The sequence below is a fragment of the Haliotis cracherodii genome, unplaced genomic scaffold (assembly GCF_022045235.1).
Source record: "Haliotis cracherodii isolate W230 unplaced genomic scaffold, xgHalCrac1.p SCAF_15, whole genome shotgun sequence".
Lineage (NCBI taxonomy): Eukaryota > Metazoa > Mollusca > Gastropoda > Lepetellida > Haliotidae > Haliotis > Haliotis cracherodii.
Genome location: NW_027266270.1, coordinates 11,925,136 through 11,948,248, shown reverse-complemented (window position 1 = coordinate 11,948,248; position 23,113 = coordinate 11,925,136). Strand labels below are relative to the sequence as shown.

The 23,113-nt window shown below is 39.4% G+C and overlaps 1 protein-coding gene across 3 annotated transcripts in view; it reads right to left on the bottom strand.

Annotated features, from left to right (window-relative positions):
- Positions 1-23,113, bottom strand: part of LOC139462289 (tRNA (guanine-N(7)-)-methyltransferase non-catalytic subunit wdr4-like) — a 162,158-nt gene that overhangs the window by 132,396 nt on the left and 6,649 nt on the right. For all 3 annotated transcript variants that reach the window (XM_071243909.1, XM_071243907.1, XM_071243910.1), the window contains one exon: positions 9,743-9,817. In XM_071243909.1, coding sequence (XP_071100010.1) covers positions 9,743-9,817 — 75 coding nt within the window. The remainder of the gene's footprint in view (positions 1-9,742; positions 9,818-23,113) is intronic.

Here is a 23,113-nt window from a genome sequence, read left to right as displayed (position 1 = left end):
CATTTGTTATACCCTTGTTAGTCATTTCTGTTCATTTGTTATACCCTTGTTAGTCATTTCTGTTCATTTGTTACATCCTTGTTAGTCATTTCTGTTCATTTGTTACATCCTTGTTAGTTATATCTGTTCATTTGTTACATCCTTGTTAGTTATTTCTGTTCATTTGTTACATCCTTGTTAGTCATTTCTGTTCATTTGTTACATCCTTGTTAGTCATTTCTGTTCATTTGTTACATCCTTGTTAGTCATTTCTGTTCATTTGTTACATCCTTGTTAGTCATTTCTGTTCATTTGTTACATCCTTGTTAGTCATTTCTGGTCATTTGTTCGATATTCCTTTATTCATTTCGCACTGTAGGCCATCGGCCCATTGTACATTTAGATAGTCAGGTCCACAATGGACTTTAATAAGCTTCTGATATTCATGGCATGGAATATATATAATGAGAGGTTTATCATGGTTTCAGCATGGCATGATGACAACAATATGTTAAATTTATGTAATGTAGGATGAACATAATATTTTCCCGGAATATATTTGTTTCTAAGATTGTTATATGTTTTACAAATTAACAGAAAATGATATTTGTCTTCGATAAGACCAATGTTACAGAGGTTACAAAGTCTTTGGTCTCTTGGGACATTATGATATCTCCCCACTTCAATATGGAGTGTATGAGAAATACAACAATAGCGGGAAAGCGCAGTACCACATTTATCAATACTGATATTTAGAAGATACGGTTCAACACAAAAATTTGATTTAAATATAGAATATGTATGCATTTTCGGACTACTAGCAATATCTGAATGTCATTCTTGTTCATGGATATATTTTAACCGTGATACAAATTCAAATATAAATAGTTTTGGATAAGAAACTGATTGGTTTCCCCAAACATAGCCGAAACCAAATTTATATAAGGTATTTTTAACCTTGGATACCCAATTAATCGTGCCATTTACAGCTTCAGTAAACAACAGATAATAGCTCTTTCTTGGGTAACGACTATTAGGCATAGATATAACCTTACACCAGTAAGTAATACAATGCTTATATGCTGAAATGTACAAAGGTTATTGACCACATTCGCTTCTTACGACATGTGGGGGGCGCGGGTGGCCCAGTCGTCTAAGGCGCCGCGATTCTCTGTGCAGAGTTGCGTCCCTTGGGCACGCCAGTAACCTATGATTGTGGGTTCGAATCCCGGTTCGCCCCGATTATGTTTCTAGGTTTGTCAGCACCATACCCGTGCTCGTGGGTTTCATCGAAGTGGTAAACGTCTGAGACCTGCATCACTTCAGGCTTTCCTCCCACATTAAGCTGACACGCCACGATATAACTGGAATACTGTTAAAAGCGGCATTAAACCAAACTCACTCACTCACTCACTCTTACGACATGACAGGGTGTTGAAGACTTAATGCCTAAAAATTGTTTGCATGCTAATAAATGGATCTGTTCAATTTCTTTGTATTAAGCCCCAAATTTCAGCTCCATATAACAATACTGGTGCTACTTTGATATCATATATTTTGAAAAATACTTTGTAATCAAATGGTTTTACATTCCTGAGTGATTTTAAAATACCAAACAATGCTTTTTTTGGTCTGAAGTGCAGCATTGCATACATGGTTAGACCAATTTAAAGTTTTTGAGAATGATACACCCAAATATTTATAAGAAGAAACACATTCCAATCTGACATCTCCATAATACAATTTTTCATTTTTAGACAACATTCCTCCTTTACTGAACACCATTACTTTAGTTTTATCAAAGTTAACAGTTAATGAATATCAATGGCAAAAATCTTTCAGAACATTAATGCTCTTCTGTAGGCCAAATACAATATCAGCAATTAGAGTTACATCGTCCGCAAACAATAATAAAAACAGCTGAAGAAGTTCTGGATGGAACTGGATTCGTGGTTCACATTTGGATTCAATATCTAGAGCCAAGACATTATTGAACATATTAAACAGAAAGGGGCTTAGTATACAGCCTTGACGGACTCCAATATTACACGGAAAAAAATCTGAAAGTTGGTTTTCATGTTTAACACAGGAGATAACATATTCATAAATAGATTGGATATTTTTATACATCTTTGGCGAGACTCTGTGTACGTTTCATACGCGCCACAATTTTGATCTATCAATAGAGTTGAAAGCCTTGAAGAAGTCTTCAAATAGTGTATACACTTTACTTCTCTTTTTACCGAAATATCGCCGAATGATAGATTGCAATATAAAAATATTGTCAACTGTAGAGTAGCCCTGATGAAAGCCAGCCTGAGATTCGACAAATCTATCACATGATTCACCCCAAAACAGTAACCTCTTATTTAATGTTATTGTAGACTTTACTAGAATTACTCAGTATTATTATACCTCTGTAGTTGGCTGGTATTTAAGTATCACCCTTTTTGTGGAGGGGAACAATAACTCCATGTGTCCACACAGAAGGAAAGTATGCAGTATTATTATACCTCTGTAGTTGGCTGGTATTTTAGTATCACCCTTTTTGTGGAGAGAAACAATAACTCCATGTGTCCACATAGAAGGAACGTATGCAGTATTATTATACCTCTGTAGTTGGCTGGTATTTAAGTATCACCCTTTTTGTGGAGGGGAACAATAACTCCATGTGTCCACACAGAAGGAAAGTATGCAGTATTATTATACCTCTGTAGTTGGCTGGTATTTTAGTATCACCCTTTTTGTGGAGAGAAACAATAACTCCATGTGTCCACATAGAAGGAAAGTATGCAGTATTGTTATACCTCTGTAGTTGGCTGGTATTTTAGTATCACCCTTTTTGTGGAGGGGAATAATAACTCCATGTGTCCACATAGAAGGAACGTATGCAGTATTATTATACCTCTGTAGTTGGCTGGTATTTTAGTATCACCCTTTTTGTGGAGGGGAATAATAACTCCATGTGTCCACACAGAAGGAAAGTATGCAGTATTATTATACCTCTGTAGTTGGCTGGTATTTTAGTATCACCCTTGTTGTGGAGGGGAATAATAACTCCATGTGTCCACATAGAAGGAACGTATGCAGTATTATTATACCTCTGTAGTTGGCTGGTATTTTAGTATCACCCTTTTTGTGGAGGGGAACAATAACTCCATGTGTCCACACAGAAGGAAAGTATGCAGTATTATTATACCTCTGTAGTTGGCTGGTATTTTAGTATCACCCTTGTTGTGGAGAGAAACAATAACTCCATGTGTCCACATAGAAGGAAAGTATGCAGTATTGTTATACCTCTGTAGTTGGCTGGTATTTTAGTATCACCCTTTTTGTGGAGGGGAACAATAACTCCATGTGTCCACATAGAAGGACAGTATGCAGTATTATTATACCTCTGTAGTTGGCTGGTATTTTAGTATCACCCTTTTTGTGGAGGGGAACAATAACTCCATGTGTCCACATAGAAGGAAAGTATGCAGTATTGTTATACCTCTGTAGTTGGCTGGTATTTTAGTATCACCCTTTTTGTGGAGGGAAACAATAACTCCATGTGTCCACATAGAAGGAAAGTATGCAGTATCAAACATTGCAGTAAATAATAAAGTCAAGATTGGACATAGTATATCCTGGGCATATTTAAACATTTCAGTTATAAGTTTGTCTGCACCAGCTGATTTACCTATTTTGATGAATTAATAGAATTAATAACTTCCTCTTGAAGTGAGTGAGTGAGTGAGTATGGTTTTACGCCGCTTTTAGCAATATTCCAGCAATATCACGGCGGGGGACACCACAAATGGGCTTCACACATTGTACCCATGTCGGGAATCGAACCCAGGTCTTCGGCGTGATGAGCGAACGCTTTTACCACTAGGCTACCCGACCGCCTACTTCCTCTTGGAAATGGGAGAGTCAAGAATAGACTCTGCAAGCTGATCGGTGTTCGTATTTAAACATTCATCTTCTTGTATCAGATTTAGTTTTAAGCATACCATGAAAGTACTTGAACCACTGGTTTATGTTAATGTCCAGTTTTAGAGTAGGCTGAGTGTTAGATAAACGCTTCAACGAAAGGCCAGAACAATTTACCATTATGTATGTTACATGTATTAACAATTGCGCTTTTGATGTCTCCTTGATACTATTTCTTTTTTTCACAAGTAACATTTTTATATTGATTTCTTTGACGTATAAAATTATCTAAGGATGACAAATCTTTTTGTCGTTTAAAGGATTTAAATAGTCTAAGTCTAAGGAGTTTTTTCCCCAGAACATATTTATTCTCATAGTTTTGATTTAAAAAATATCTGATTTTGCAGGTGTGAAGGAAAAAATATCATCTCAATCCTGTGCTATAACTGACTGACTGTTTAAAGCATTTTGTCATATTTCACACACAAAATTTGGTGCAAAAGAATCATAAGGTTTGCTATTAGATCACAAGAAAACATTTAGTGAAACTGTGTAAAGTTATGATAGGACCTGTGGCATATACAATATTTACTACCATTTTTCATTAACATAAAAACAAATCACCATTCCACACAGAGTTGATGGGAATATTTACTGGTTAATAGTTACATATATCCAGCCATCAATATGCCACGTTTGTGGTTTAACGCCGGCTCAGCAATATTCCAGCTATACAAGGCAAGCCTGTAAATAATCAGGACCAGACAATACAGTGATTGACATCATGAACTATAATCCACCTAAATGGGACACGATGACAGGGTTAAAACTAAACTCAAAAGTTTTACTAGCCCGGGGAAAGATAAATTGACCTTGTAATGCTGAAACAATGGGAAAATTTGGAAATTTGTACAAGTTCAACAAGAATTTGTGCTAGCCCCTGCAGTAGCTGATGAATATCATTATCTATTTAAATGTGAATTCTTTGCTCTCTACAGAATTCTACACATACCCGAATATTTTTATTAGATCCCAAATACCCATAAATTAGCAAGACTATTTTCCCAACAACAGCACTAAAAACTTGCAAAATGTATGTATATTTACCTCTAAAACCCTTCATCCTGATGTTAATTTAAACCTGCAAACTATGTATACAATGTCTTAAATTGTTTCATGTACATGTATCTAATGTTTATGATATATTGTGCTCATTTACCACCATGGGTGGTTTCAGGTAAATGAATGAATCTGAATCTGAATGTGTTAGCACGCTAGTGTTAATTTCTAACCCCCCCATGACATGCATCAACAAAGTCACACAATCCATTAAGTCGCTTCTAACAACCAGAAAAGGTTGCAGGGGACCTATATTCTTAGCCGGAATCCCCACGAGTCCATCAAACAGCAATATAAAAACACAGAATTATTCAACGTTACATACAATATGACAGTCTGGAGCAGTCTCTGTTTTATTATCATCATGTCTAAGGTTACCTTAAATAACTAAAAGCAGACAAACTTCATAGTAATGAAATAGTCTGTTTCCATAAACTTGTTATGCATTTGGAACACACCACCAAAGACTTCTCTTTCCCTTAATGAATAACACCATGAAATTGTAATTATCAGATTTGAATAATCCCCCATGCAGGTTATGATCGTGAAATATACGTTGTCTCGCTGAAAATAATCTGATTAGGCCTTCTCAAAACTAGTCACACATATCAACCTCTTATGACATGGCATGAAGCCTTTGCTTGAGGTTCACTAATTAGAGCTTCCCAGCCAGGAATAAAATCTCATCAAACCGTATCACTGAACACGACAACATTGTCAGCATCTTCCATCTAGGCCAAGCTAAGAAGCATGCGTTCCATGCGTTCCGACTTACAGATGAAGTAAGGAAAGACAGAAGTGCCACACCCTTTCCTCGGTAGGAGGCGTATCTGTGTTTCAGACATATGGGCCAAATGAAATTAACATTGAAATTGACGAGCATTATAATGTGTGTTTCTACCATGTCATCCTTTACTGTCAACAGTAATAGAAACTAATGGACTAGCGTCTTTCAGCTGACAAATCTTTTTGTTAATTATTGAAACTTATACATATGTGTAATTAATCACCAATGCATCTTTTTAAGGTTTGGTCTTATTGATGACAAATTAATTTGTCTTTGTAGGTAAATATATTTAATGCTTATCATGTTTATTGTGGAAATAATGTGATTTATCATTTTTTTTTACAAATATGGATTTTAAACTTATTGATGTCAAATAGTACATTGATTTGATCCTTTGAATGCTGCAAAAGGGCTCCTCAAATCCTTGAGGTTTGATAATAGAAATTGAATCCTTGGCCACCTTTAATCTTTAGACATTTAATTTCATTATTATGTGAAGGATCTTTGACATAGCTTTCAATGCAGACCTACACACATTACTTGTCAGGTTTTCAATCACTAAACACAAAATGATCAGTAAATTATCAGACAGCTACAAAAGAAATCAATTAAACCAATAATTACACAACCATAAACCAAATATTTAAAATTAAAATTTTCAAAACATCAGGCAACTAAGAATTCAAATTTGAAAAGATACTGTTACATCAAAAATTTATCACTCAAAATATATTTCTCTAAAAGCTCCAATCTCAAAGATGTGACGACCCAGTTTGATTCTAATTATACACCAGGGCAGCAACAATTGTCAAATGTCAGCCGCCGAGTTTAAGTTATTCCCAGTTTACAATTGTAGGTAATAATATTATCCACAAAGTCTTGAGAAAAGTCGATGAGAATAAAGATGAAATTATCCCCCCTGTCGCAGCTGGGCGACTTGAAGTAGACTACAGGCACGGGGACAATGTGATCCCCGCAACATATGGACGAGCACTGTCACAGGTGGGAGGCCCTGAACAGTGCTTGGCCTCTCGGTAAAGAAATACAACCATTCTCATTCAATAGGCTTCCAACAGCAGTTAAGGACCCAACTCCGTCTTGACCAGTTTTAGTCCATTAATACCTTGGAGTATTTGCATTCTTTTATCCCCAGTCCCACTCTCAAACTTTATATGTACATTTCTAGGTTATTGATCGACCACAGCTTGATAATGGTTTGTGACGCATGTTTTGCATCGTGCACGCGCCTGACTAACGGACGCAGAATCTACACCAAATACGCGAGCAAATATGCCTCATGTGGCTGATGTTTGCCGAGTTCATAATTGTGAAAGTACCATAAACTGTCGACAAACTGCACGAGTATGGTGTACAGGTTTATCGTCCATTTCCATCTTTGATCCCATTAAGTCCTTTGAAATGTACAAGATACATTTCATTTAAACAGCCACGAAAGCGACAATGGTCTCGAGGTTTCAATATCTTGTTAAATGTCACTCTCTTGCAACGCGTCGCAAGTCCTAATGTCATGCTTTTGTGACATGATTTTATGGACTTGCATCCATGAAAAGCATAAGTGAAAACTTTATTGCCAAGTTTATTCAGTGCTATTAAGAATTCGATCATTAGAGAAAGCAAAACATTTAACCTTCGTGAGTCAAAGGGTTCTACGGTACGTCGGTAATACTGTCTTTGACAGACAGTCATAATCAGAAGAACACCAATATGTGTTTTCACAGTATGGGATAATTAGGCCATATATCATATGAGTGAGTGAGTTTTTAACAGTATTCCAGTTATATCACGGCATATCAGCTTCATGTGGGAGGAAAGCCAGATGTGATGCAGGTCTCAGACGTTTACCACTTTGGTGAAACCCATGAGCACGGGTATGGTGCTGACAAACCTAGAAACATAATTGGGGCAAACCGGGATTCGAACCGACAATCATAGTTTTCTGGTGCGCTCAAAGACACAAGTCTGCACAGTGAATCACGACACCTTAAACGACTGGGCCACCCATGCCCCAATATATCATATGAAGATACCACCATATAGAATATGATAATCGCATCAATTCCTGCTATCAAATAGTTTGGGGCAAAACTTGGGGACACATTTTATTCTTCAACCCCTTATGGAACACATTTTTGTTTTTAACTCTCCCACCTCCAAGAATGACAAAAGCTCGGCCCCTTAGTCATTTGAACATGTCACCATTAGAATGATAATCACATGAATATACCATCATGAAAAAATAATACCAAAATGGACCGACACCTAATTTTTGTAAGTGACAAATATATTGTCAGTAAGTACTTCAAGGCATACAATGTTTTTGTCTTTGAAAGGAGTGCTATACTTTGGGGAGCCTTACCACACATCATGTCTAAGAACATCCAGCATGTCAGAGAACCATTTTTTTTATTTCAGGAAAAGCTCGGGACAAGTTATTTTTTTCAAGCATTTTCAGGAATGGATATAAAAATCTCTATCTCTAGTACAAACTTAGACAGAATTTCTCTTGAGCTTCAAATCAACAACCAATCAAAGTTACGTGAAGATCCGCAGTACAATAAGTCTTCAGCAACCCATATTTGCCTTAAAACCAGACCCTGCTTGTGGTAAGAGGCGACTAACGGGATCGGGTGGTCAGGCTCGCTGACTTGGTTGATGCATGTCAATCCAATATCAGCCTGAATATTGTTAAGCGCTGCATTAAACAACAATCAAACAAACAAACAAATCATGGTTCCTCTTCTGAATGCGAGTCAGGCATAGATCTACATTCAAAATCACTGTTGTTGCCTGAGGGAGCCTTCAGATATTTAAGTGAATCAGGAGACCCTTAGATTTGTTATCTGGGTACTCAGACGGGGGAGTAGAGTTCTTAAGCTACAAGACGCAAAGATGAGTCAAATACCGTGACAGTGCTATGTTCAATCATGAAAAAAATTTGGCTGGCTATTTTTAGCATTTGAACACAATGGTGGGAAATAGGCCGAGGATTTTATTGGAATGGGAATTTAATACACAGGATAATCAACAATATGAGATCCCAGCCATTATCGCAAGCAACTATTTAACTCATCCCCAGGATCACCATCCACAACCACCATACCACGTCATAGACATTAAGAGTAAGTGAGTGAGTATGGTTTTACGCCGCTTTAAGCAATATTCCAGCAATATCATGGCGGGGGACACCAGAAATGGGCTTCACACATTGTACCCATGTCGGGAATCGAACCCGGGTCTTCGGCGTGACGAGCGAACGCTTTAACCACCAGGCTACCCAACCGCCCCATAGACATTAAGAGATGGTACATGTTGTTACCCTGCCTGGTGCTCAGCAGTAAGGAGATAAAACAAGGACTGGTCAGCTCAAAATCAGTAGAATGTCGGAGTACAGTACTCATGTTAAACTGTGGCTTGGTACCTCAGGATAGGACTATAAACCTCACATCATACAAGTACCCACACACTTACATGCATGCATACATAAATTAAAATTGAACACAACCTTAAATCTCATTGCACCAGGTGTTAGGACACAACCTAAAGACGACCTGTATGTGTTTGGGGACAGGTAAGGTATTATACGAGAGGGAGGACTGATGAGATTAAGGGGGGGAGGGGGGACATGAAAAATTGATACAGAACAAGTGGGGTGTCGCGCCAAAATATATCACACCTATATGGGTGGGAATTGAAAAAAGATTATGGTTTTTTTCAAATAAAAATGTTATATACTTGAACATTATTTAGAGACTGGTCATTTATCATAGGAAGGGTGGGTCATGAGAAAATGTTCATGTATGTCAAGGGCATAAAAAATGTTAAATAAAATGGGAGGGAAGGCAAATTTGATACAGACATTTCTCATCAGACACCTCCACCCCCCAAAATATATGACAGCCATTATTTCCACACCGGACCTACCTCTCCTCCTCTTCCTCCTTCTTTCCTTCCATCTGTCCCTCGGGGAGCGTCACGGTTCCCCATCCCTCATACGTCCTGCAGGTACAGAGAGACGAGTACAGACAGAGCACATCTTTTGTTTGTTTGTTTGTTTGTTCGTTTGTTGTTTAACGCTGCACTCAGCAATATTCCAGCTATATGACAGGGGTCTGTAAACAATCGAGTCTGGACCAGGCAATCCAGTGATTGATATCATGAGCATTGATCTATGCAATTGGGATCGATGACATTCTTCAACCAAGTCAGCGAGCCTGATCACCTGATCCCGTTAGTCGCCTCTTACGACAAGTATAGTCGCCTCTTAGGGAAAGCATGGGTTGCTAAAGGCCTGTTCTACCCCGGATCTTCACGGATACAGAGCACATGTCAATCATAATATGCCCCCCCAGATACCACTATACTTGAGTCATGTTCGTTTGTTTGTATGTTTGCTGTTTGACAATGCATTGAGCAATATTCCAGTATATGACAGCGACCTGTAAATAATCAAGTCTGGACCACACATCGTAATTGTGAGCAATGATCCAAGCTGTGGGGTACGAGGACATGCTATCAATCAAGTCACTGATCCATTCCGTCACATTTTATGACCAGCATGAGTTGCTAGGAACCATTTCTAACCCAGAATCCCCACAAGTAGTCAAGAGGATTATGAAAATGAAAATGTGTCGTTTTTTAGCAGGAGAAAACACACACAAAAAACACTTCAGACAAGTGAATGTGATGCCACCACTAACCTTCTGTCATGATAACAACAGCAACAACGACAAGTGTCTCAATAACTGCCACGTCCCACACTGAACTCTCAAGACAAGTACCTGGAGAGCGGAAGGTCCGGAGTTCGATCCCCGGCCGCGTCATACCAAAAGACGTTAAAAGATGGTACTTGTTGTTACCCTGTCTGGCACTCGGCGTTAAGGGGCTAAAACAAGGACTGGTCGGCTCGGAGTCAGTATAGTGTGTCTGAGTGGGGTATTCATGTTAAACTGCGGCATGATATCTCAGTGGACTAGCACTATAAATCGGCATCAGTCCGGACTAGTACAAGCAGCCACAAAAACACACATGCATGCCCGTCGCTATATAAGTGCAATAATCTTGGACGCGACGATAAACCAAATTTCACCTCACCTCACCCCAAGTGAGTGAGTAAGTCGGGTTTAACAACACTTTCATCAGTTTTCAGTTACAGTATGTATACAGATAACCCAACTTTTGAGGACCAGAAAATGACTCTATATAAAGGGGTCAGCCAATGCAAAGGCTACTCTTTCATCAAAATATTTCTGTTGGTAAAAAAGGTACATTGTATCGCTTCAGGTGAATGAACAACGCATTAAAAAACTTTGTCAATAAAAATGTGAGTGAGTGAGTTCTGTTTTACGCCGCTTTTAGCAATATTCCAACAATATCACCGTGGGGGACACCAGAAATGGGCTTCACACATTGTACACATGTTGGGAATCAAACCCGGGTCTTCGGCGTGACGAGCTAACGCTTTAACCACTAGGCTACCCCCAATAAAATGTGAAATTTGCGATAAAACATCACAAGACATGATGATTTACCCTTGAATTGTAATTCTTGCAATGCTTGGCATTGTTTTATATGGATTAAGATTACCATCTTTATTTTCTCATAAACTAAGCCAGAAATAGCAATAAGCTGTACACATGTTTTCTCCAAACCTACCAGTGATTCAGTTTAACCAAACCCAATAAAATCTTGATGCCATGATTGGAAAAAATTATATCTGAAACTATTGTTTTAATAGGATTAACATATTCTAAACGTTTTACTATATATAATTTAATAATGTAGGTGTCGGTGTCTGCTTAATGTCTGCAACTTGAAGGCCTTCAGGGGGTGGTCGGGTAGCCTAGTGGTTAAAGCGTTCGCTCGTCATGCTGAAGACCCGGGTTCGATTCCCGACATGGGTACAATGTGTGAAGCCCATTTCCGGTGATATTGCTGGAATATTGCTAAAAGCGGCGTAAAACCATACTCACTCACTCACTCACTGAAGGCCTTCATTGAAGTATCAAACAAATTTGTTATTAGAAAGTAATAAATATTTCTTGGTTCTTTCATGCAAAATTTCAGACCTTATTGTTCTATAAGATCAATAATAAAGAGATCACAGACATTACATCTTAACAAAGCTCACTTTACCCTTCCGTGCAGGTGAGCTAAATAAAATTCCTTCAAACTTGCTGCCATAATTTCAGCTTGCTCCAACCCTGAAGCAATCATGGTGAGATTTTATGACTTTTCAAAAGCACTGTATATGTAGATCAGGTTACCATGGTTACAGGATAAATATCATATGCTAATGGAAGTAGCTCTGTTGTGCCTGAATAAGTTCTATATCCCTAAAGAGTTAACCATGTCAACTGAACCTGACCCAATCTTCGCTTCCTTCACTCAAATCACTATCATGCTACACCAACCTTGTCAAATTTCAAAAATGGGCCCAGAGGAGAGATTGAGACAAACATCAGACCACCGTATATCGTGGCAATGCATGAATATTGATGATCTATGCCAGATCTTTATTAATCTTTAGCCAATGAACCTCAATCCATTTCAAAATGACCTTAATAATTAAATATTTACTGTCTTGTTTTGTTTGTAAATAGCAGAACCTGTTACACAACATAGGTTTCTGCCCCGGGTACCAGAATGAGTGAGTGAGTATGGTTTTACACTACTTTTAGCAATATTCCAGCAATATCATGGCGGGGGACACCAGAAATAAGCTTCACACATTGTACCCATGTCGGGAATTGAACCCGGACCTTCGGCATGGTGAGCAAATGCTTTAACCACTAGGCTACCAAACCGCCCCTCGGGTAGCAGAAAGCCCCTGACCTGAAATGAATATTTCACAAAGTATTGATACATCTTATATTTTTAACAGAAATTAGCATACTTCTCACCCATGAATTCACTCTATTAATACAAACATACTTTATATATCATGTATGCATGAACTATTAAAGCTTATTTATTACCCATTGGGTTAGAAATAACAGTTCCTAAAACATTTACGTTCACAAGTGCAAATATCACTTCAAGCATACCAGAATATTGTCAACTTCATTCAGATTGTATCATATACGTCATTCGAATCTTATGGTAAGGTCGCATTCATGTCACATGACAATTGTGGTTTTCTAAGGAGGCAGTAGTGATCTGTGTATGTTTTCTTAAGAGGAGCTCAAAAGTTGGTTGGTTGGTTTCTTGTTTAACGCCGCACTCAGCAATATTCCAGCTATATGACGGATGTCTGTAAATAATTGAGTCTGGACCAGACAATCCAGTGATTAATATCATGAGCATCGATCCAATGCATCAACCAAGTCAGCGAGCCTGACCACCCGATCCCGTTAGTCGCCTTTTACGACAAGCATGGTCACCTTTTACGGCAAGGATGGGTTGCTGAAGACCTATTTTATCCCGGAATCTTCACGGGTCAGAAGTATTAAGAAATAATGGGTAATAAAGAAATTTTTTCAATCGCATGTGTGTCATACTGATTTTTAGAAACCCAGCACAGATTTTACATATTTTTGCAAAATTCATGGTTGTCTCATCTGTGATGATGAAATAAAGTTGGGCTCATAGAAAAAGGATGAACGTTTTATGTTCTCTCCAGCAGAACTCAATTCCAATTTTCCCCTGACTTGCACCAAGTGAAACCCACTGAATATTATTATGACAGAACCCTAACTTCTATGTCAGTATGCTTTCTGTAAACATTTACACACTTCAAATGATTTGTTTGTTTGTTTGTTGTATAAGGCCGCACTCAGCAAAATTTCAGCCATATAACGGTGGTCTGTAAATAATCAAGTCTGGACCAGACAATCCAGTGATTGACATCATGAGCATCGATCCACGCAATTCGGATCAATGACATGCATCAACCAAGTCAGCGAGCCTGACCACCCGATCCCGTTAGTCGCCTTTTACGACAAGCATAGTCGCCTTTTACGGCAAGCATGGGCTGCTGAAGACCTATTCTACCCCGCATCTTCACGGGTAAAGGCAAGCATGGGCTGCTGAAGACCTATTCTACCCCGGATCTTCATGGGTCACGGCAAGCATGGGCTGATGAAGACCTGTTCTATCCCAGATCTTCACGGGTCACGGCAAGCATGGGCTGCTGAAGACCTATTCTACCCCGGATCTTCACGGGTCACGGCAAGCATGGGCTGCTGAAGACCTATACTACCCCGGATCTTCACGGGTCACGGCAAGCATGGGCTGCTGAAGACCTATTCTACCCCGGATCTTCACGGGTCACGGCAAGCATGGGCTGCTGAAGACCTATTCTACCCCGGATCTTCACGGGTCACGGCAAGCATGGGCTGCTGAAGACCTATTCTACCCCAGACCTTCACGGGTCACGGCAAGCATGGGCTGCTGAAGACCTATTCTACCCCAGACCTTCACGGGTCACGGCAAGCATGGGCTGCTGAAGACCTATTCTACCCCGGATCTTCACGGGTCACGGCAAGCATGGGCTGCTGAAGACCTATTCTACCCCAGACCTTCACGGGTCACGGCAAGCATGGGCTGCTGAAGACCTATTCTACCCCAGACCTTCACGGGTCACGGCAAGCATGGGCTGCTGAAGACCTATTCTACCCCTGATCTTCACGGGTCATGGCAAGCATGGGCTGCTGAAGACCTATTCTACCCCGCATCTTCACGGGTCACGGCAAGCATGGGCTGCTGAAGACCTATTCTACCCCGGATCTTCACGGGTCATGGCAAGCATGGGCTGCTGAAGACCAGTTCTACCCCGGATCTTCATGGGTCACGGCAAGCATGGGCTGCTGAAGACCTATTCTACCCCAGACCTTCACGGGTCACGGCAAGCATGGGCTGCTGAAGACCTATTCTACCCCAGACCTTCACGGGTCACGGCAAGCATGGGCTGCTGAAGACCTATTCTACCCCGGATCTTCATGGGTCACGGCAAGCATGGGCTGCTGAAGACCTATTCTACCCCGGATCTTCACGGGTCACGGCAAGCATGGGCTGCTGAAGACCTATTCTACCCCGGATCTTCACGGGTCACGGCAAGCATGGGCTGCTGAAGACCTGGTCTATCCCGGATCTTCACGGGTCGAACAGCATGTAAGTAGGTAAGTGAGTAACAAGGAGTTTAGTTTTTTAGCAACATTCCATCAATATCATGGCAGAGCATATGACATATGTAGCAATAAAAAGGCTATTAGACATTTGCCACTTTGGCGACACCCGTGAGCACGGTGACAAACGCTGACAAACAGAAAGAAACAATTCAAAGCAATAATCTCTGGTAAGGGACATACTGGTTACTGAAACAAATGGGCCACCCATGGAATAAATCACTCCTGTCATATTTTAAGAATTAATAATGTATACATATGGAAAATGAGAGTAAACCGTTACTTTTATTGCCCATCTCTCTCCTTGTGTCTCTTTAAAGGAATTCATTATTTCCTTTAACTAAAAATGTCAGCTTTTTTAAGAGAACTAAATAGCTGTGTCAGCTAATGCCTTTGAATAATTTCCAAAAAGCTTTCCATTTGACAGAAGGAGATTTATGAAAATGACTTATTTGTGCTTAAGGTGTGAAATCAGATTGCTTTGTGATCTCATCTTTGTTTGTTGTTGTGAACATGTGTACGTAAACACTGCTCCGAAATTCACCTTTGGGTCGGTCTTTTCCAAACACGAAGAACATTTTACCTAATGCCAAACCAGCCTCTGTCCAACTTCTTGACCAATCTGTAAGGGATCTTTACAAAGCACCCCTCTTATAAAACCATATTTTTACAAAGCGCCCCTATATAACACCATAACTTTACAAAGCGCCGCCTATATAACACCATAACTTTGCAAAGCGCCCCCCTTATAAAACCTTAACTTTACAAAACAGTCCACATTTTCTTGTTCATAATTCACATGTTTTTGCAGATAACAGCAGCACAAAAAGGGTTATCTAATCGACACGTGACTATTAACAAAAGCGTTTTAGTGTCAACAACATTTAAACAATTTGGCCACTACTGTGTGTCCTCTGAAAACATATTTAACTTGTGTGTAGTTTTAAAAGCTCCCCACACATAAACTAATTACGAGACCGACCATATAATATCCTTGTGAGGGAGTGCCACTTTTGTCTGAGAAAAATAGGAGCCAAGCACAGTTTTTACAACACAAGCATGTCCTGTAAATAAATTTTCCACTATAGGACCTCTTTAATATATGCACGAGCATATGTGCAACGGGAGCATCACAATTACAATGGACCCGTGAAGATCCGGGTTTGAATAGGTCTTCAGCAACCTGCTGTATCCCAACTACGTGGATCGATGCTCATGATGTCAATAACTGGATTGTCTGGTCCAGACTCGATTTTTTACAGACCGCCGTCATATAGCTGGAATATTGCCGAGCGCGGTGTTAAACAAACAAACATAATGACAATGACTTTCATCATAATCATCCACTTTTATTTACTTTCTTATAAAAGATAGAATATCACAGCACAGTCTATACTGCCTCTGGGGTTCAATCCTATTCCAACAATAAAGAGATTTCACATGTGTCAAAATATAGCTTTAATGTGATACTATGTGAAAGATGCCCTCCTTGCACCAGCCTGGCACCAGTACTTGGCAGCCTTGGCAAGTTTGGACTTAATCTAGGAGATTGTCTGTTTTGTGCTCATGATGTCAATAACTGGATTGTCTGGTCCAGACTCGATTTTTTACAGACCGCCGTCATATAGCTGGAATATTGCCGAGCGCGGTGTTAAACAAACAAACATAATGACAATGACTTTCATCATAATCATCCACTTTTATTTACTTATTTACAGCCTGGCACCAGTACCATGATGTCAATAACTGGATTGTCTGGTCCAGACTCGATTTTTTACAGACCGCCGTCATATAGCTGGAATATTGCCGAGCGCGGTGTTAAACAAACAAACATAATGACAATGACTTTCATCATAATCATCCACTTTTATTTACTTATTTACAGCCTTGCACCAGTACCATGATGTCAATAACTGGATTGTCTGGTCCAGACTCGATTTTTTACAGACCGCCGTCATATAGCTGGAATATTGCCGAGCGCGGTGTTAAACAAACAAACATAATGACAATGACTTTCATCATAATCATCCACTTTTATTTACTTATTTACAGCCTGGCACCAGTACCATGATGTCAATAACTGGATTGTCTGGTCCAGACTCGATTTTTTACAGACCGCCGTCATATAGCTGGAATATTGCCGAGCGCGGTGTTAAACAAACAAACATAATGACAATGACTTTCATCATAATCATCCACTTTTATTTACTTATTTACAGCCTGGCACCAGTACCATGATGTCAATAACTGGATTGTCTGGTCCAGACTCGATTTTTTACAGACCGCCGTCATATAGCTGGAATATTGCCGAGCGCGGTGTTAAACAAACAAACATAATGACAATGACTTTCATCATAATCATCCACTTTTATTTACTTATTTACAGCCTTGCACCAGTACCATGATGTCTATAACTGGATTGTCTGGTCCAGACTCGATTTTTTACAGACCGCCGTCATATAGCTGGAATATTGCCGAGCGCGGTGTTAAACAAACAAACATAATGACAATGACTTTCATCATAATCATCCACTTTTATTTACTTATTTACAGCCTGGCACCAGTACTTGGCAGCCTTGGCAAGTTTGGACTTAATCTAGGAGATTGTCTGTTTTGTGCTCATGATGTCAATAACTGGATTGTCTGGTCCAGACTCGATTTTTTACAGACCGCCGTCATATAGCTGGAATATTGCCGAGCGCGGTGTTAAACAAACAAACATAATGACAATGACTTTCATCATAATCATCCACTTTTATTTACTTATTTACAGCCTGGCACCAGTACCATGATGTCAATAACTGGATTGTCTGGTCCAGACTCGATTTTTTACAGACCGCCGTCATATAGCTGGAATATTGCCGAGCGCGGTTTATTATATGTTTTGTGCCAAGTGCCATGAATGTTGCCAACAGTTCTTGTACACCAGCAGGGTATTTCCATCCATTACTGTGTCAATACTGTAGAATGCTGAGTCAATAAAATATCAATTTGACCGACAGACAATTAATTCACTATAAGGACAATTTGATCATTTTATTTTATGATTCATTCGTCTCAGGTTTGTTGAACCAATGCACTGAAAAGTAAATAAGTGTCACCTTGTATTTACATATATTATTGAGTGAGTGAGGGAAACTTGGTTAATGCTGTGTCAGCAATATTTTAATTTAATAATCCAATTAAAAATGATTTAGTTATCAAACATTAAAACTCATTTGACAGGCTATTAAGACACTGTTTGAAAGCTATGTATAATTGATAGGACTATTTGCTTCAAATTTACAGTAAAACTTTTATATTTCTGTCATGTAGCAGGTTTCACCGAAGTGGTAAACGTCTGAGACCTGCATCACTTCGGGCTTTCCTCCCACATTAAGCTGACATGCTGTGATATAACTGGAATACAGTTAAAAGCGGCGTTAAACCCAACTCACTCACTCACTCACTGTCATGTAGCAGACTGCACTTATTCACGAATACTCTTTCAAACTAAACAGGAAGACATTAAAATCTACAATCTTGTGGAAGCTGAGAAAACAGGATTCAGTCTTATTCTTCCTTCTTAGATATGGACCGTCTCCGTGGTCTAGTGGTAGAGCGTCCGCCCGGAGAGCGGAAGGCCCTGGGTTCGATCCCCGACCGCGTCATACCAAAAGACGTTAAAAGATGGTACTTGTTGTTACCCTGTCTGGCGCTCAGCATTAGGGGCCTTAAAAAAGGACTGGTCTGCTCAGAGTCAGTATACTGTGTCTGAGTGGTGTATTCATGTTAAACTGCGGCATGGTATCTCAGTGAGCTAGCACTATAAATCGGCATCAGTCCGGGCTAGTACAAGCAGCCACACACACACACACACACACACACACACACGTGCATGCATGTCGCTATATAAGTGCAATAATCTTCTTGGACGCGACGTTAAACCCCATTTCACCTCACCACCTCCTTCTTAGATATATGTGTACTGAATATGCATATTTGAATATCAATCTTGCATATCTACAATTAGCAGAGTTTCAGAGTAACTGCATATTTGCAGATAATATGCACAATAAATCACCATAACCCAATTGATTTCGAGTTGTGTGCGCACAAATATGCATGAAAAGAATATCTACCCAATAGTATAACGACGGTGTGCACTGACTATTCAGCTTGAATACTGTATACCATCTAAACAGACCTTTATTAACTGATCATGATCGCAGGCATAACATGTATATGATCTTTACTACATTGAATAATGCAATAAAGTGCAGCGTCTCAATTATTGCAACTTAGACATGCATCGATGTTGTGAGCTGATGCAATACGTGACACACTTGGGGCTGCATATGGACAGGTATAAATTAGATGTCACTTGAAGCCACATTTTTAGCAGAATTACGTTTAAAAAAGGTTTATTCATTGATTTACAAATACCCAATAGACTGGACCCAAAGGACTGGACCCAACAGACTGGATAGACTGGACCCAATAGACTAGACCCAACAGACTGGATAGACTGGACCCAATAGACTAGACCCAACAGACTGGACAGACTGGACCCAAAGGACTGGACCCAACAGACTGGATAGACTGGACCCGATAGACTATACCTAACAGACTGGATAGACTGGACCTAACAGACTGGATAGACTGGACCCAATAGACTGGACCCTAGGGAGTAAAACCATGTTGAATACCCAGGGAGAAAACTATATGAGTGAATGAGTTTTTACGCTTTTAGCAATATTCCAGCAATATCACCACAGGGGACAGCAGACATGGGCTTCACACATCGTACCCATGTCGGGAAACGAACCCGTGTCTTTGGCTTGACGAGCGAACGCTTAGGCTATCCAACTGCCAAGAAAACAAAACTAATGATAACATGTGTGTAAATACTAAATACCTAACAATTATCTAAAGCCATGACTTAGAATTTACATCAAAGTCACCATCTTTATACAAATGTTCAGCGCAACCTCTCACCTGGACCCTGCTAACCCAGTTATTATTGTTGACGTATTTATTTATTTAAGATACTACGCAATAAATCGCAAAGAACAGTGAAGTACAAAGCTTGCTTTATTTCACAATAAAACATTGCTCTATCATGACGTCATGTGTGAAGGTTCGAATATGAGCTCGCAACTTGATGATGTCATATGTTAGGAAACATTATTTTTTAGAGGGAAGTGTTTTGGGAGTTGTTCCATATAGATGTAGCTGTGGTACGCAGGAAAACGTGGTGGGCGAACAATCGCTTCCAAAAGTGGGAGAGATGTGACAATCAGTATTAGGAGAAAAGGTACAGGTAATAGACATGCATCTTCCCGAGGCAAGTTAACTCTCTTGCCTTGGGAAGATAATCAACGCGAGGATTGTGAGGATATGCAGGAAATACCAAACTTAACCCACCTATTCATAAAATGGGCTTGGCCGATATTGCTGAGGTCGGACTCTATTCAGGGAGTCATCATTATTAAAATGAGGGTAAATATTTTTAAAGCCTGTACATTTTATCAACATCCTTAAAGAGGCTGTACATAATGTTGATATCTCATGGGGATGCATCCCTCCTGGTTTATTCTCCCTACCGTGTTTTCTTGTACATTAAAAAACTCCCATATGATGTTTATTTCTTAAATAAGAATTGACATAAATAAGTTTTGCATTTATGGAGGTAAAGAGTGAGTGAGTGAGTTGGATTTAACCCCGCTTTTAACAGTATTCCAGTTATATCGCGACGTGTCAGCTTAATGTGAGAGGAAAGCCTAAAGTGATGCAGGTCTCAGACATTTACCACTTCAGTGAAACCCACAAGCAAGGGTATGGTTCTGACAAACCTAGAAACATAATCGGGGTGAACTGGGATTCGAACCCACAATCATAGGTTTCTGGCGTGCCCAAGGGATGCAACTCTGCACAGCGAATCGAGGCACCTTAGACGACTGGGCCACCCATGATCCCTAAACACAAAAGAAACAGCGTGCATACTGTGTAAATCCGCACGTTCACACCAGTTTTGTATGTTATACCTCCAGTAATTCACAAGCATATTAGATATAAATTCTTCAAAAATCTAAACAATTTTTTTTTAAATAAAGACACAAGGGACAATAAAGTGCACTGGACAACATAGTCAGCTGACCATCAAAACAAAAACCACGAAAAACAAACTGAACATGAAGTAAATATTATCCTGGCCATGTTTGTTTATCTGTCTTAATCAAATCATGGCAATAATTGTCCAATGTAACACTTATCCTAATAAGATTGAGTAGCCACAGAATTACTTAATTGCCATTAATTATACAGCCAGGTGCTAATCCCTACATAAGCCTGCTTTGATTAATCCTGATCTGAATTGTCCTGCTCCTCTATGGTCAGCCATCCTAAACAAGCTTAGCAACTATTGTTAGAAGTGTGTATGTTAATGATCAAATCCCTGTCATGTGACCCTAGCTATATAAACTTGATCAGATGAAGACGCCTAGAGACTGAATGCAGTCTTACCCATAGGTTAGCCAAGGTCAGACCAGGTGCTCTGGGGCACTCATAGCAGTGAGTGAGTGAGTGAGTGAGTGAGTGAGTGAGTGAGTGAGTGAGTGAGTGATAAAGTGAGTGAGTGAGTGAGTGAGTGAGTGAGTGAGTGTATCTCAGGTGTACCTCATGGGTTTCACTTTATCAGCTGTAGATCAGCTGTACCTCATGGGTTTCCCATTACCAGCTGTGGAACAGCTGTACCTCATGGGTTTCACTTTATCAGCTGTACCTCATGGGTTTCACTTTATCAGCTGTGGATTTAGCTGTACCTCATGGGTTTCACATTACCAGCTGTGGATCAGCTGTACCTCATGGGTTTCACTCAATCTGCTGTGGATCAGCTGTACCTCATGGGTTTCACTTTATCAGCTGTAGATAAGCTGTGGATCAGCTGTACCTCATGGGTTTCATTTTATCAGCTGTGGAGCAGCTGTACCTCAGAGGCTGATTATTTGTTGACCACTAGTCTTATGTAATCACCTCACGCTTTATTTTAAAATGTGTCATTTTCTGATTGAGAACAAGCTGTTGTATTGAGCTACTTGAACACTTACTGCCTCCAGCATCTGTGTCAGTAGCTTTTCACATATTGACTGTTATTCAACAATTTATCTTGGAGCCTTAGATATTGATATTCCAACCCCAGGTCTACATAACATAACAGTAAAAATTCCAAATTTGAACTAAAAATACCCCAATCCAGGTTATAACACTTGAAAGTAGTTTTAGATAATTTGTATTTTAATGAATTGTTGGACCAATAGAGATATATAAAAAGACATTAATACTCTGTATTAAATTATTTCATTCAATGCAAAGTAAAGGTACTGTGAATTTATAAAAATAAAGACCTTTAAAAATCCCAATGTAGTAAAAAATACTACTTTAATTTATTACTTAGTTTAAAACCCATGCTAAATCTCTGTCATTCGCTGGGCCTACCTCACTCAAACCTAGATTACTACATTCTTGGTTCAGTCTAACAGCTAAAGGTCCAGATTCCCTGCATTGCCAAAACTATACCAACAACACTTGCTGCCACCCTGACACATTTCATGCTTCTTTCATACCAGGCAAAACTTGAAATGGACTCATGACAAGCCAAACATGGCTAGCTGTAAATAATCAAGTCTGAACCGACAATCCAGTGATTGACACCGAGTTTGACGAATTCACTAAATTGCCACTTACAACCAGCATTGGTTGCCAGGCACCTTTCCTAACTCAGAGTACCCATAGGGCTTTGATTGGATTAGATGACTATTTTTAGCCCTGCCTATATTTTGTATCAGACTGAAGGATGCAATCTTCCCAATGGCTGGGATTAGAGACAAAAGTGCCATCTCTTAAAGCATAACAGCCTAAACACTAAAATTTATATTACAGTATTACATGAAATGTTAACATCTTAAAAAGAAGAGTATTAATAATTTAGACAAAAATTAAAACAAGACTTTTAGTATACCTTGGAGAAAAAATAAAAAATATATTTCAGATTTCTTTTTTGTTCTTCAAGAAGTTATTTGACTATGTTACCATGTTTGCTGTGTTTAACAAGCCAATCTTGTGGTTTATATAATGTGTTATATGAGCAGTTATTGTGTGTTAAGTTTGCATTCAGCAGAAAAATAAATAG